This window comes from Poromitra crassiceps (assembly GCF_964638095.1).
Source record: "Poromitra crassiceps genome assembly, chromosome: 6".
Lineage (NCBI taxonomy): Eukaryota > Metazoa > Chordata > Actinopteri > Beryciformes > Melamphaidae > Poromitra > Poromitra crassiceps.
Window position 1 is genome coordinate 1,455,951 of NC_139627.1, and position 13,822 is coordinate 1,469,772.

At 42.0% G+C, this 13,822-nt stretch overlaps 1 protein-coding gene across 3 annotated transcripts in view; it reads left to right on the top strand.

Annotated features, from left to right (window-relative positions):
* The window catches only part of trim33 (tripartite motif containing 33), a gene marked incomplete at its 5' end in the record, with an annotated part of 56,102 nt that overhangs the window by 15,243 nt on the left and 27,037 nt on the right, over window positions 1-13,822 (top strand). For all 3 annotated transcript variants that reach the window (XM_083639160.1, XM_083639158.1, XM_083639159.1), the window contains 8 exons: window positions 3,091-3,209; window positions 4,808-4,961; window positions 5,524-5,656; window positions 8,858-8,974; window positions 9,123-9,237; window positions 11,884-12,030; window positions 12,707-12,824; window positions 13,248-13,597. In XM_083639160.1, coding sequence (XP_083495286.1) covers window positions 3,091-3,209; window positions 4,808-4,961; window positions 5,524-5,656; window positions 8,858-8,974; window positions 9,123-9,237; window positions 11,884-12,030; window positions 12,707-12,824; window positions 13,248-13,597 — 1,253 coding nt within the window. The remainder of the gene's footprint in view (window positions 1-3,090; window positions 3,210-4,807; window positions 4,962-5,523; window positions 5,657-8,857; window positions 8,975-9,122; window positions 9,238-11,883; window positions 12,031-12,706; window positions 12,825-13,247; window positions 13,598-13,822) is intronic.

Consider the following 13,822-nt stretch of genomic DNA (forward strand, 5'->3'; position numbering starts at 1 on the left):
TTATTATTGTTTTACAGTTATTTTGTTTACAGCCGTGACTGCACCTTATCCTTTTGAGGATTGTTTTATTATTGTTTTACAGTTATTTTGTTTACAGCCGTGTACTGCACCTTGTTGTGTGTGATATAGCCTATTGTTGTGTGATTTTGTCTGGGGATTACCAGTAACCTGTTTCCCGTAGTTTTGTTGAAATGTTAATAAATGGGAGCTTCCCCAAACAGCCATCTCTTTCCCGACAATCCCCTCTGTGCACGAACCCTTAGATATGGTAATTAAACATTAAAACACAATAAAAAAAAAAAAAAAAAAAAAACATTAAAACACCCACGGCTTATAGTCCGGTGCGGCTTATATATGTAACAAACTGGCAATTTTGCTGCTGCGGCTTATACTCCGGTGCGCCTTATAGTGCGGAAATTACGGTATATGGATATATGTGACACAAAAATGCGTTTTTTTTTGGCCGGTAAGATATATGCTTGGCGGGTAGATTTTTTCCATCTACCCGCCACTGGCCGGTGGGTCAAAAAGTTAATTTCGGGCCCTGGGCTGGGGACTCCCTGGAACCCCCTCAAGGACGGGACCCCCATTTGAGAACCACTGTTCTAGAGCAGGGGTTTTCAAAGTGTGGCAGAGTGAGCCTCCCTTGAGAGAACATGTAGACAGTCGCGCCTGCCCCCCCCCCCCCATTACATTCTCTCCGTGGCCTAACTTAACTTCTAGTCAGTGAAATCACATAATTGACTCATTTTGCTGGGGACTCCCGTGCGACGCCTCATCAAGCTGACGTTCAAGTATATGTGACTAGCTGCCACCAGCAAGACTCCAAGTCGAGGCTATCTCACAAGTATGTTTTGTGTTTTGAGTCACCTGAGGCTATCGCACAAGTATGTTTTGTGTTTTGAGTCACCTGAGGCTATCTCACAAGTATGTTTTGTGTTTTGAGTCACCTGAGGCTATCTCACAAGTATGTTTTGTGTTTTGAGTCACTTGAGGCTATCTCACAAGTATGTTTTGTGTTTTGAGTCACCTGAGGCTATCTCACAAGTATGTTTTGTGTTTTGAGTCACCTGAGGCTATCTCACAAGTATGTTTTGTGTTTTGAGTCACCTGAGGCTATCTCACAAGTATGTTTTGTGTTTTGAGTCACCTGAGGCTATCTCACAAGTATGTTTTGTGTTTTGAGTCACTTGAGGCTATCTCACAAGTATGTTTTGTGTTTTGAGTCACTTGAGGCTATCTCACAAGTATGTTTTGTGTTTTGAGTCACCTGAGGCTATCGCACAAGTATGTTTTGTGTTTTGAGTCACCTGAGGCTATCTCACAAGTATGTTTTGTGTTTTGAGTCACCTGAGGCTATCTCACAAGTATGTTTTGTGTTTTGAGTCACTTGAGGCTATCTCACAAGTATGTTTTGTGTTTTGAGTCACCTGAGGCTATCTCACAAGTATGTTTTGTGTTTTGAGTCACTTGAGGCTATCTCACAAGTATGTTTTGTGTTTTGAGTCACCTGAGGCTATCTCACAAGTATGTTTTGTGTTTTGAGTCACCTGAGGCTATCTCACAAGTATGTTTTGTGTTTTGAGTCACTTGAGGCTATCTCACAAGTATGTTTTGTGTTTTGAGTCACCTGAGGCTATCTCACAAGTATGTTTTGTGTTTTGAGTCACCTGAGGCTATCTCACAAGTATGTTTTGTGTTTTGAGTCACCTGAGGCTATCTCACAAGTATGTTTTGTGTTTTGAGTCACCTGAGGCTATCTCACAAGTATGTTTTGTGTTTTGAGTCACTTGAGGCTATCTCACAAGTATGTTTTGTGTTTTGAGTCACCTGAGGCTATCTCACAAGTATGTTTTGTGTTTTGAGTCACTTGAGGCTATCTCACAAGTATGTTTTGTGTTTTGGGTCACTTGAGGCTATCTCACAAGTATGTTTTGTGTTTTGAGTCACTTGAGGCTATCTCACAAGTATGTTTTGTGTTTTGAGTCACTTGAGGCTATCGCACAAGAGTATGTTTTGTGTTTTGAGTCACTTGAGGCTATCGCACAAGAGTATGTTTTGTGTTTTGAGTCACTTGAGGCTATCGCACAAGAGTATGTTTTGTGTTTTGGGTCACTTGAGGCTATCTCACAAGTATGTTTTGTGTTTTGAGTCACTTGAGGCTATCTCACAAGTATGTTTTGTGTTTTGAGTCACTTGAGGCTATCGCACAAGAGTATGTTTTGTGTTTTGAGTCACTTGAGGCTATCGCACAAGAGTATGTTTTGTGTTTTGAGTCACTTGAGGCTATCTCACAAGTATGTTTTGTGTTTTGAGTCACCTGAGGCTATCTCACAAGTATGTTTTGTGTTTTGAGTCACCTGAGGCTATCTCACAAGTATGTTTTGTGTTTTGAGTCACCTGAGGCTATCTCACAAGTATGTTTTGTGTTTTGAGTCACTTGAGGCTATCTCACAAGTATGTTTTGTGTTTTGAGTCACCTGAGGCTATCTCACAAGTATGTTTTGTGTTTTGAGTCACTTGAGGCTATCTCACAAGTATGTTTTGTGTTTTGAGTCACTTGAGGCTATCTCACAAGTATGTTTTGTGTTTTGAGTCACTTGAGGCTATCTCACAAGTATGTTTTGTGTTTTGAGTCACTTGAGGCTATCTCACAAGTATGTTTTGTGTTTTGGGTCACTTGAGGCTATCTCACAAGTATGTTTTGTGTTTTGAGTCACTTGAGGCTATCTCACAAGTATGTTTTGTGTTTTGAGTCACTTGAGGCTATCGCACAAGAGTATGTTTTGTGTTTTGAGTCACTTGAGGCTATCGCACAAGAGTATGTTTTGTGTTTTGAGTCACTTGAGGCTATCGCACAAGAGTATGTTTTGTGTTTTGAGTCACCTGAGGCTATCTCACAAGTATGTTTTGTGTTTTGAGTCACTTGAGGCTATCTCACAAGTATGTTTTATGTTTTGAGTGGCGTCCCCCCCCCCCCCTTTGCCATTTTTTATTTGAACGGGTAGTTAACAGCTCGACTGTTACTTTTGCCCCACATTGGAAGTCAAAGTGACAGCCCTATCTCCTTCTGTCCTGTCTCCCTCTTAGTAAACGTCATGCGGTGTACAGTCTGCCACCAGGACTACAAACAGAGTGACATCATCGACAACTACTTTGTCAAAGACACCACCGAGGCCACCAGCACGTCTGACGAGAAGTCTGCACAGGTACTGTACTTCACTGCACACACACACACACACACACACACACACACACACACACACACACACACACACACACACACACACACACACACACACACACACAGGTACTGTACTTCACTGCAGTGGGTGCTGTGCCCATGATGCTTTGCAGGATACTATGTAGACCCACACACACACACACACACACACACACACACAGTGCTGCACCATGTAGGCTTTGCTCCATCTTTGATTTCCTAATGATTAAGGATGTTAATAATGAACTAGAAAGTTTCCTAACGGAAATGTAATTGTGCTTGCTGTCCTCGCCATGCCCCGCCCCCTTGCAACACCCCTGCCCATGCAGCCCCAATCGGCAATGTGTAGCTAGGACGTCTCTAGGTGGTTAAAGGGTGTAGTAACTGGTTGCTAGGGTGTTTCCGGCTGGTTGCTAGGGCGTTTGTAGATGGTTGCTAGGGTGGACTAAGTAGTTATGGGCGGGCCTATGGGAGTAGAAGTGGGAGGAGCCAAGGAATCCAGGGGTGGAAGAATTTTGACTAGACGCTACAGATCAAAAGTTATGGACCAAAATGTAAAGAGGGCTGTTATATCACCACCATCAGGTCAATAGATGTAATTGTTTAGGCCAGAGTAGAAGAGTACTCTATGAAGCTGTGGACCCAATTTGGGAACAGTCGCTCTTATGGTTTGTGAGCTAGGGATACTTAATGTTGCTATAGCGCCCCCTATAGGCGAAATGACTGAATGAAATGACAAATCTTTTTTTATATCAGCTCAGAGTACATCCCTGCACACCTGTACCAAGGTTGGTTAGCATCGGACGATGCGTTCCGGAATTATGGCGATTTTTGTGAAATAGGCCCCAATCACAGAAATTTGGAAGTGGATTATATCGCAACGGCGCAGTCTATTCAAAAACTGCAAAATGAGTTTTGTGCAGGACAGTCCAGCTACAGCCGGTGTGTCTGATTTCATGTTCTGCCATGTTCACATGCGTTTGTTTTGCTTTCGGCTGGCTGCGCCACGCCGTAAACTGTCCGGGCGCTGCATCGCGCTCGCAGTTTAGTTCCGCCTTTTCACTCCATCAACATCACGTTACAACAACTAACATTTAAAAAAATCTATTATTGACATTTGTGAATCGATTCATAATCGTCCACGTCCACATCTCGATGCATCTAAGAATCGATTATTTCTCCCACCCCTAGCTTATATCAGTAGATGCGGAAGGACCCAAGGAATTCAGGGAATCCAGAATTTTGATTGTTGACCCTACGGTTCCAAAGTTATGGACCAAAACGTAAAGAGGGCTGTTATAGTGCCACCATCAGGTCAATTGGTGTAATTATTTCGTGGATTGAAAAAGGCCCCTCTGGGAACCTCCCTAACATGTTTGGTATCTCTAGGGCATATGGTGTCTGAGATACAGATATATATACGTGACCCCAAAAGGCAATTTATTATTTTGGCAAAAATCAAAAAAAAATGACATGTATAATAATAATTATAACGCAAAATGGCCATATTGCCCGATAATTTATCTGTCCGATAATTATCATGCATCCCTAATGCTTATTGCTTATTGTTCTGGTCTCCTCCAGGTGTGTACGAGCTGCGAGGACAACGCAGGAACCATCGGGTTTTGCGTGGAGTGTGGAGAGTGGCTGTGTCAGACGTGCGTGGAGGCCCACCAGAGGGTCAAGATCACCAAGGACCACAACATCCGCACCAAGGAGGACGCAGGTGCTGCCTCCGGTAAGAACTGCCTTCTCCTGCCCCAAAGCCAACTGCCAACACATTGCAGGCTTTCTCCTGGCCCACAGTGGGCCTTTGGTGGTTTCTGTATACATTTGACTTGGCTTAGTGTGTATATAGTGTATAACGGTTTCCGTTATCCAGTCATTGCTGGTGTTTTACCGGTAAAATCAGTTAAAGTCCGACATATTTAATTCGCTTCGGTCACAACGTCCGCTGATTTCCACGTGTCCTTCTATCAGTGTTATTGTTATTGTAGGACACACCTCTTTATACCAGACCAGGTGCTTACGTTAATTCTTATGGAAAATTCATGTTTTATTCGAATAGATTCCACATGTAATATGATGCAGTGAGTGATGCCCAAGCATTAAAATCCAATATGAAGAGGTGTGTCCTGTTTGTCTAGTGTAGTGATAATTTCTGGTATTGATTAAGAGTCACCACCTCACATTACATGGAAATTCTATTTTGGCTCCTTGAAAAGTTTTGAAATGTCCTCCATGTTGTGTGTGTGTGTGTGTGTGTGTGTGTGTGTGTGTGTGTGTGTGTGTGTGTGTAGCGTGTCTTGGTGCGTCAGGGCAGAGGCCTGTCTTCTGTCCCATCCACAAACAGGAACCTCTCAAGCTGTTCTGCGAGACCTGTGACACGCTGACCTGCAGGGACTGCCAGCTCCTGGAGCACAAGGAGCACAGGTAGCTCCGCCCACCACACACTCAGCCAATCACAAGGAGCGCAGGTAGCCTCGCCCCCCACACTCACTTTACATATTCGAATATATAAATTAAAATAATATTCAAATATAAAAAATTTATATTCGATTATTTATTTATTTATTTATTTATTTTTAAATTGCTCCAACAACGAGATATAGACAAGCATCTCCCTGAGACGTACAGTGAAACACCAACGTAAAGTGCATCGGCCCAAATAAATAAATACATCCAATAAATAAATACATGATTCTATAAAGGCATCAGAGGTAGTGACTGTTCAGTGGTACGTGTGTGATGTAAACAGTGAGTCCAGAGTATTGTTCAGAGTTCGTGAGCATGGTGTGTGCGTGACAGTCAGAGAGGTCAGAGTTCATTGTTCGGGGGGGGGGGGGGGGGGTTGTGTTGTGTTTTGAGGGGTAGTGTTCAGCAGGCTGACAGCTTGTGGGAAAAAGCTGTTAACACGTTCACTGCCAACAACGAGTTGAGTCGTCAAACACAATCCAACCGTTCACTGCCAACGACGAGTTGAGTCGTCAAAAATTTTTTTTTTTTTTTTTTGACGGTGCTACGTGGATCAATGCCCCCCGCGTCTCCTATGGAGATATTGGAAGTATTGATGTGTATAATCTATTCTACCGACCAGCTAGGTGGCGACGGTGCTCTCCCCACAGAGAGAAAGTCAACCAAAAGCAGCCGCCTCCCGCGGCTGCTTCCTCCATTCTCAAGGAAATGGCTTGCCGATTTTACAGTCATCAGTCACCAGACTCGCCGCTCTCGGGCCACGCCAGCAGCAGCACACGGGGGATTGCAAATTTGCATAATATATTATGGGTGAAACACACTTTGAAACGCCCGCAGAAAGGCCAGAATCGCACGCATTCCGAAAACCCAGAAACGAACGAGCCTCATTCTCATACTGTAGGCGGGGACGCTTTCGCGCTGCTGCGGTGGGGGGTTCCAGAAATGGACTGGGTGGGCAGCATAAAGCCTAGAGTCGCACGGGGCTTCATCGGGGCTCTCAAACCCAAGAGACGAGTGAGCCCTATCCACACTCGCTGCCAGGGAGGGAGGCTGCTCAAACTCGCTGCCAGGGAGGGAGGCTGCTCAAACTCGCTGCCAGGGAGGGAGGCTGCTCAAACTCGCAGCAGCAGAGCACTCGCTTGTGACAAACGCAGGCTGAAAGCCACTAGACACGCCCACGGAGGGAGGAGTTGAAGGAGAGGGCGTTCGGAACTATATTGTTTGGATGTCTGATCTCTCACTGATGCCAAAAATAAATGGTTAAAGTGACTGTTCTGCCTGTTTGATTGAATTTCACAAAACTGCGATTATCTCAGCTTTCACTCTCAGACAGCTGAAACCATGCTGTACTCAACGGCTAAAATCTACATAACTACTAACTCTACAAACTAACTCTTTTAGACAGAGAAAGCACACATTCTATTAGTACTTTTGTGAACTTTGTGTTCACAAACTCCAAGCAGAAAAGAATCCTCGGCTCTTCTAAAATGAGCCAGAATCCTCAAAAAACGGCCTGGCAGAAGCTACCTACAGCAAAAAAAAACGGCTGGCAGTCAATGTGTTAAACATCCTGGAAGTTTTAGAGCGGATGGACCTATATCTCCTACCTGAGGGCAGGAGGACGAACAGATGATGAGCCGGGTGATGATGCTGTGGGCGCGGTGCAGGCAGCGGGAGGAGTAGAGGGAGTGGATGTCCGGGAGCGAAGTCCCAATTATATTATTATCATTATTATCATTATTATCATTATTATTATTATTTACATTACATTTAACCAGAGGCCCATACCATGAATGGAGGATAAACAGATCCAGGATCTGTCCCTTGATCTGGTTTGGCTTAACCATACCATACGGTATCATACCAGTATCGGTTCAGATGTGAAGGGTACTCATCCCTATCGGCTGCGACTGGCAGCAGCGCATACTTCACGCTGGAGGGACAAACCATAATCTTAAGGAAATATGAAGAATTCAAAGATGTAATAAAAACCAAAGGCAACACTGCTGCACATAATAATCGCAGAAAGGAGGCTGGCAAAAAATAGCAGATTGTCTAAATGCATAAGTTATTCAGCTTGCTTGATTTCGCCACCAAAGTTCAGCCATCTCCGTTGCGTTGTGCATTTTGGAGACTTATGCTTTGATGCGGGTGATTCCTATAAGATTAAGGTGTTGCTTATCCAGTATTCTGCTGCATGTGTGACACAAATCCGGGCAGTAGCTCCGTTAGTGCACGGGCGACTTTATGACTCGTCCTGCACATAGTATTTTCACCGAGGTTTTCAGCATCCCCGACACTATACATAAAAGCCCCGTAGCGAAAAGGCGCAGGGCAATACAGACCATCTGTAGCACAGTTAGGGCATGGCTATGGTGAGTCACATTTGCAAGGTAGGACTGCAGCAAATCACACAGATATCTGAATCCCTCACTGGAGAAGCAATATGGCTCTGTAGTATACTGTAGTCTTCTGTATGATATGGCTCTGTAGTATACTGTAGTCTTCTGTATGATATGGCTCTGTAGTATACTGTAGTCTTCTGTATGATGAAATGGGTCTTGGCGGTTGCAAAAGACTCTTTCTCTCCTCACAGCCCCCCTCCTTCCTCTTCCAGAAAGGGGTTGGCCATTTCCACACTGCTGATTTTCCAGTAAGCTCATTGGTTCATGGGCGATGCCTTTTAAGGTTTAATCTTATCCTTGCAACTTAACCTGCTCCCGACCCGGTTAGCTGTGAAGCATAAGTTGCCATGAAAATATATCTCGGTAAGAAGTGAACTAGCGTGGTAGCACGGCAAACGTTAAAGGGTTAAACGTGAAGTTACCTAGCTAAGCCACTAATCTTGCTTCGTGGTATAGGGCCACTACACTCACTGATGGACAGGCGTCACTTTGTTCACAGCCAAACACCGCAGCAGTAGAGAGAGTGATTTCCACTCTGAGCAGTCTAAGAAGCTCTGTTTGGAAGCACTTTGGATTTTGATCAGTAGACGGCAAAATTGTGGAATCGGAGATAAGGTTGTGTGCAAACTACGTAGCTAAGCTAGTTAGCTTACCGTTAGCCGCCAAAATCGTTATTATGTGTACTTAAAGTTTTTTTACAGATACCCTGTTACCCAGTATATTGGTGATTTCAGTGTGTTCCTTCTACACTTAGGTACCAGTTCCTGGAGGAGGCTTTCCAGAACCAGAAAGGCATCATTGAGACCAACATGACCAAACTGCAGGAGAAGAAGAACTACGTCCATTACTCTGTGTCTCAGGTGCAAAGCAGGTGCGAGCTCCGCCTTCTCCGGCTTCCCCTCAAGTGCTGTTGGTGTGCCTAACATAACTGTGTCAATGGGCTGACAAGTGCACTCAAAGGTTTTTATTGGTGGCTGGCGTCTTTAAGTGAAGTGTTTTCTTGCCTTGTTTTCATCCAGGTTAAAAGAGCTCAGTGAGACGCATAGGAAGGTGGAGCACGAGATCAAGATTGCAGTATTCACTCTTATTAATGAGATCAACAAGAAGGGCAAGTCCTTACTGCAGCAGCTGGAGGTGAGAGAGCATTAAAGAGACGCCCGACCCCAGTTCACTTTTATGTACCGTAGTATCATTCTTTTCTTATGTAGTACCATTCTTTTCTTATGTAGTACCATTCTTTTCTTATGTAGTACCATTCTTTTCTTATGTAGTACCATTCTTTTCTTATGTAGTATCATTCTTTTCTTATGTAGTACCATTCTTTTCTTATGTAGTACCATTCTTTTCTTATGTAGTACCATTCTTTTCTTATGTAGTACCATTCTTTTCTTATGTAGTACCATTCTTTTCTTATGTAGTATCATTCTTTTCTTATGTAGTATCATTCTTTTCTTATGTAGTACCATTCTTTTCTTATGTAGTACCATTCTTTTCTTATGTAGTATCATTCTTTTCTTATGTAGTATCATTCTTTTCTTATGTAGTACCATTCTTTTCTTATGTAGTACCATTCTTTTCTTATGTAGTATCATTCTTTTCTTATGTAGTATCATTCTTTTCTTATGTAGTACCATTCTTTTCTTATGTAGTATCATTCTTTTCTTATGTAGTACCATTCTTTTCTTATGTAGTATCATTATTTTCTTATGTAGTACCATTCTTTTCTTATGTAGTATCATTCTTTTCTTATGTAGTATCATTCTTTTCTTATGTAGTACCATTCTTTTCTTATGTAGTACCATTCTTTTCTTATGTAGTACCATTCTTTTCTTATGTAGTATCATTCTTTTCTTATGTAGTACCATTCTTTTCTTATGTAGTACCATTCTTTTCTTATGTAGTATCATTCTTTTCTTATGTAGTATCATTCTTTTCTTATGTAGTACCATTCTTTTCTTATGTAGTACCATTCTTATGTAGTACCATTCTTTTCTTATGTAGTACCATTCTTTTCTTATGTAGTACCATTCTTTTCTTATGTAGTATCATTCTTTTCTTATGTAGTATCATTCTTTTCTTATGTAGTACCATTCTTTTCTTATGTAGTACCATTCTTATGTAGTACCATTCTTTTCTTATGTAGTACCATTCTTTTCTTATGTAGTATCATTCTTTTCTTATGTAGTATCATTCTTTTCTTATGTAGTACCATTCTTTTCTTATGTAGTACCATTCTTATGTAGTACCATTCTTTTCTTATGTAGTACCATTCTTTTCTTATGTAGTATCATTCTTTTCTTATGTAGTATCATTCTTTTCTTATGTAGTATCATTCTTTTCTTATGTAGTATCATTCTTTTCTTATGTAGTATCATTCTTTTCTTATGTAGTACCATTCTTTTCTTATGTAGTATCATTCTTTTCTTATGTAGTACCATTCTTTTCTTATGTAGTATCATTCTTTTCTTATGTAGTATCATTCTTTTCTTATGTAGTATCATTCTTTTCTTATGTAGTATCATTCTTTTCTTATGTAGTACCATTCTTATGTAGTACCATTCTTTTCTTATGTAGTACCATTCTTATGTAGTACCATTCTTTTCTTATGTAGTACCATTCTTTTCTTATGTAGTACCATTCTTTTCTTATGTAGTATCATTCTTTTCTTATGTAGTATCATTCTTTTCTTATGTAGTACCATTCTTTTCTTATGTAGTATCATTCTTTTCTTATGTAGTACCATTCTTTTCTTATGTAGTACCATTCTTTTCTTATGTAGTATCATTCTTTTCTTATGTAGTATCATTCTTTTCTTATGTAGTATCATTCTTTTCTTATGTAGTACCATTCTTTTCTTATGTAGTATCATTCTTTTCTTATGTAGTATCATTCTTTTCTTATGTAGTACCATTCTTTTCTTATGTAGTACCATTCTTTTCTTATGTAGTATCATTCTTTTCTTATGTAGTATCATTCTTTTCTTATGTAGTATCATTCTTTTCTTATGTAGTACCATTCTTATGTAGTACCATTCTTTTCTTATGTAGTACCATTCTTTTCTTATGTAGTACCATTCTTTTCTTATGTAGTATCATTCTTTTCTTATGTAGTATCATTCTTTTCTTATGTAGTACCATTCTTTTCTTATGTAGTACCATTCTTATGTAGTACCATTCTTTTCTTATGTAGTACCATTCTTTTCTTATGTAGTATCATTCTTTTCTTATGTAGTATCATTCTTTTCTTATGTAGTACCATTCTTTTCTTATGTAGTACCATTCTTATGTAGTACCATTCTTTTCTTATGTAGTACCATTCTTTTCTTATGTAGTATCATTCTTTTCTTATGTAGTATCATTCTTTTCTTATGTAGTATCATTCTTTTCTTATGTAGTACCATTCTTTTCTTATGTAGTATCATTCTTTTCTTATGTAGTACCATTCTTTTCTTATGTAGTACCATTCTTTTCTTATGTAGTATCATTCTTTTCTTATGTAGTATCATTCTTTTCTTATGTAGTATCATTCTTTTCTTATGTAGTACCATTCTTTTCTTATGTAGTATCATTCTTTTCTTATGTAGTACCATTCTTTTCTTATGTAGTATCATTCTTTTCTTATGTAGTATCATTCTTTTCTTATGTAGTATCATTCTTTTCTTATGTAGTACCATTCTTTTCTTATGTAGTATCATTCTTTTCTTATGTAGTATCATTCTTTTCTTATGTAGTACCATTCTTTTCTTATGTAGTAAGATAATAATGTCTCTTGTCTGTGCAGAGTGTGACCAAAGAGCGCAACCTGCGGCTTGTGGCCCAGTATAAGGACACCACCCATTTGGCTCAACAGCTCCACCATGTGCTCAACTTCTGCCATTGGGCTATCACCTCCGGCAGCAGCACGGCCCTGCTGTACAGCAAGAGGCTGGTGAGCTAGCACCCCCCTCCACACACACACACACACACACACACGCACACACACACCTTAACGAGCCGTAATGACTTGCAGCTGGTGGGGGCATAGTTTCTGCAGGCAGCAACAGGAACATTTTACTCTGTGAGGTAAACGGAGAGAGAAGGTAAAACTCTGCCCATGTGCTTACTGAAATTATATATGATACAAAGTGGGTTGATTACCGGTAACGCCATCCTTTAAGACAAGATTGTCAATAAACGATTTTCGATTTTTAATAAGAAGGAAAAAAAGATTTTGCACACCTAGACTCAACAGGTGCGTCGGAGAAGGGCAAAACCCGACACAGTACCAAAATAAACTCCCGCACATTAATAAGAAAAATCTATTTTAATAATAAAAACGAAAAGTGGAAATTCGTTGCTCATCCCCACCGTGAGGCTGAGGTTTACAGTGATGATACAATGGCTAAGAGTTAAGGCACCCTGCATTAAACACCTCTTAGCCATTGTAACTAAACCATGGCCCCTTGGAGCTTGTTGCTTAATTTGAAACCTAGCTTATTCCCTGACAGCTATTGTATCAGCAAACACTGTAACAGGAACTAAGCTAAGGGTCATTTTGAATCTTTATGTCAAGTTAAAAGCATCTATAGGTCGTAAGTAACAGTGTTATTCTGTGTGTGTTTTAGATCCTGTTTCAGCTTCGGCAGGTCTTCAAGGCCAGACTGGAGCCAGCACCTCAGGCCAACGGAGCTGTGCGCTTCTTCTGTGACCCCACCTTCTGGGCCAAGAATGTTGTGAATCTAGGTGAGAGGAACCCTATTAGAGTTCTCCGTTTCAGCCCGAGCCCAGCGGGACCCGACCCAGCCCGACGGGCTCGGACGGACTTGGGCTAACAATTGATGCTAATTGGTCGGGCTGGGGTTGGGCTCGAGCTTCAACTTACTAGGGCCGGGTCGGGTTTGAATTTTCAGGCCCGTTGAGACCCTATTACCTCATTACCTCTTGATATATTTCCCTGTTTAAAAATGTAAATGCTCAGAATTCATTCACAGTTGAAATGTGTTTCACTACATATTTTTTATGAGCCTTTGCATACGTATTTGTGTATGCGTATTGTGTTAACACACCACTGTACATAGCAGTCAACAGCTTTCACTGCTTTGTGCAGTGAATCAACCTGTTCCCATCACATATCTGTCGCTCTGATCCTTCCCCTCCCAACTGTAGGTAACCTGGTAATCGAGAAGCCCCCTCAGCCGGCCCCCCCGGGCCCCCCCAACATGATGGTGGGAGGTCCTCCCGTGTCTCCGGTGGGCGTGGCCCAGGGCCACGCAGGGAAGCACGCAGGCCAGATCAACCTGGCCCAGCTCAGGCTGCAGCACATGCAGCAGGCGGCCTACGCCCAGCAGAAGCAGCACCAGCAGCACCAACAGCAGCACCAACAGCACCAACAGCAGCAGCAGCACCAGCAGCAGATCCAACAGCAGATGCGCATTGCCTCCCAGATGTCACAGCAGCAAGGCAGACAGCAGCAGCAGCAGCAGCAGCAGCAGCAAGGCCCCATGGTGCAGCAGCAGGTATGTCCCAGCAGCTCCCCAGACAGCAAGGAGCAATGGTGCTACAGCATACGTAGGCCCCATGGTGCAGCAGCAGGTATGTCCCAGCAGCTCCCCAGACAGCAAGGAGCAATGGTGCTACAGCATACGTAGGCCCCATGGTGCAGCAGCAGGTATGTCCCAGCAGCTCCCCAGACAGCAAGGAGCAATGGTGCTACAGCATACGTAGGCCCCATGGTGCAGCAG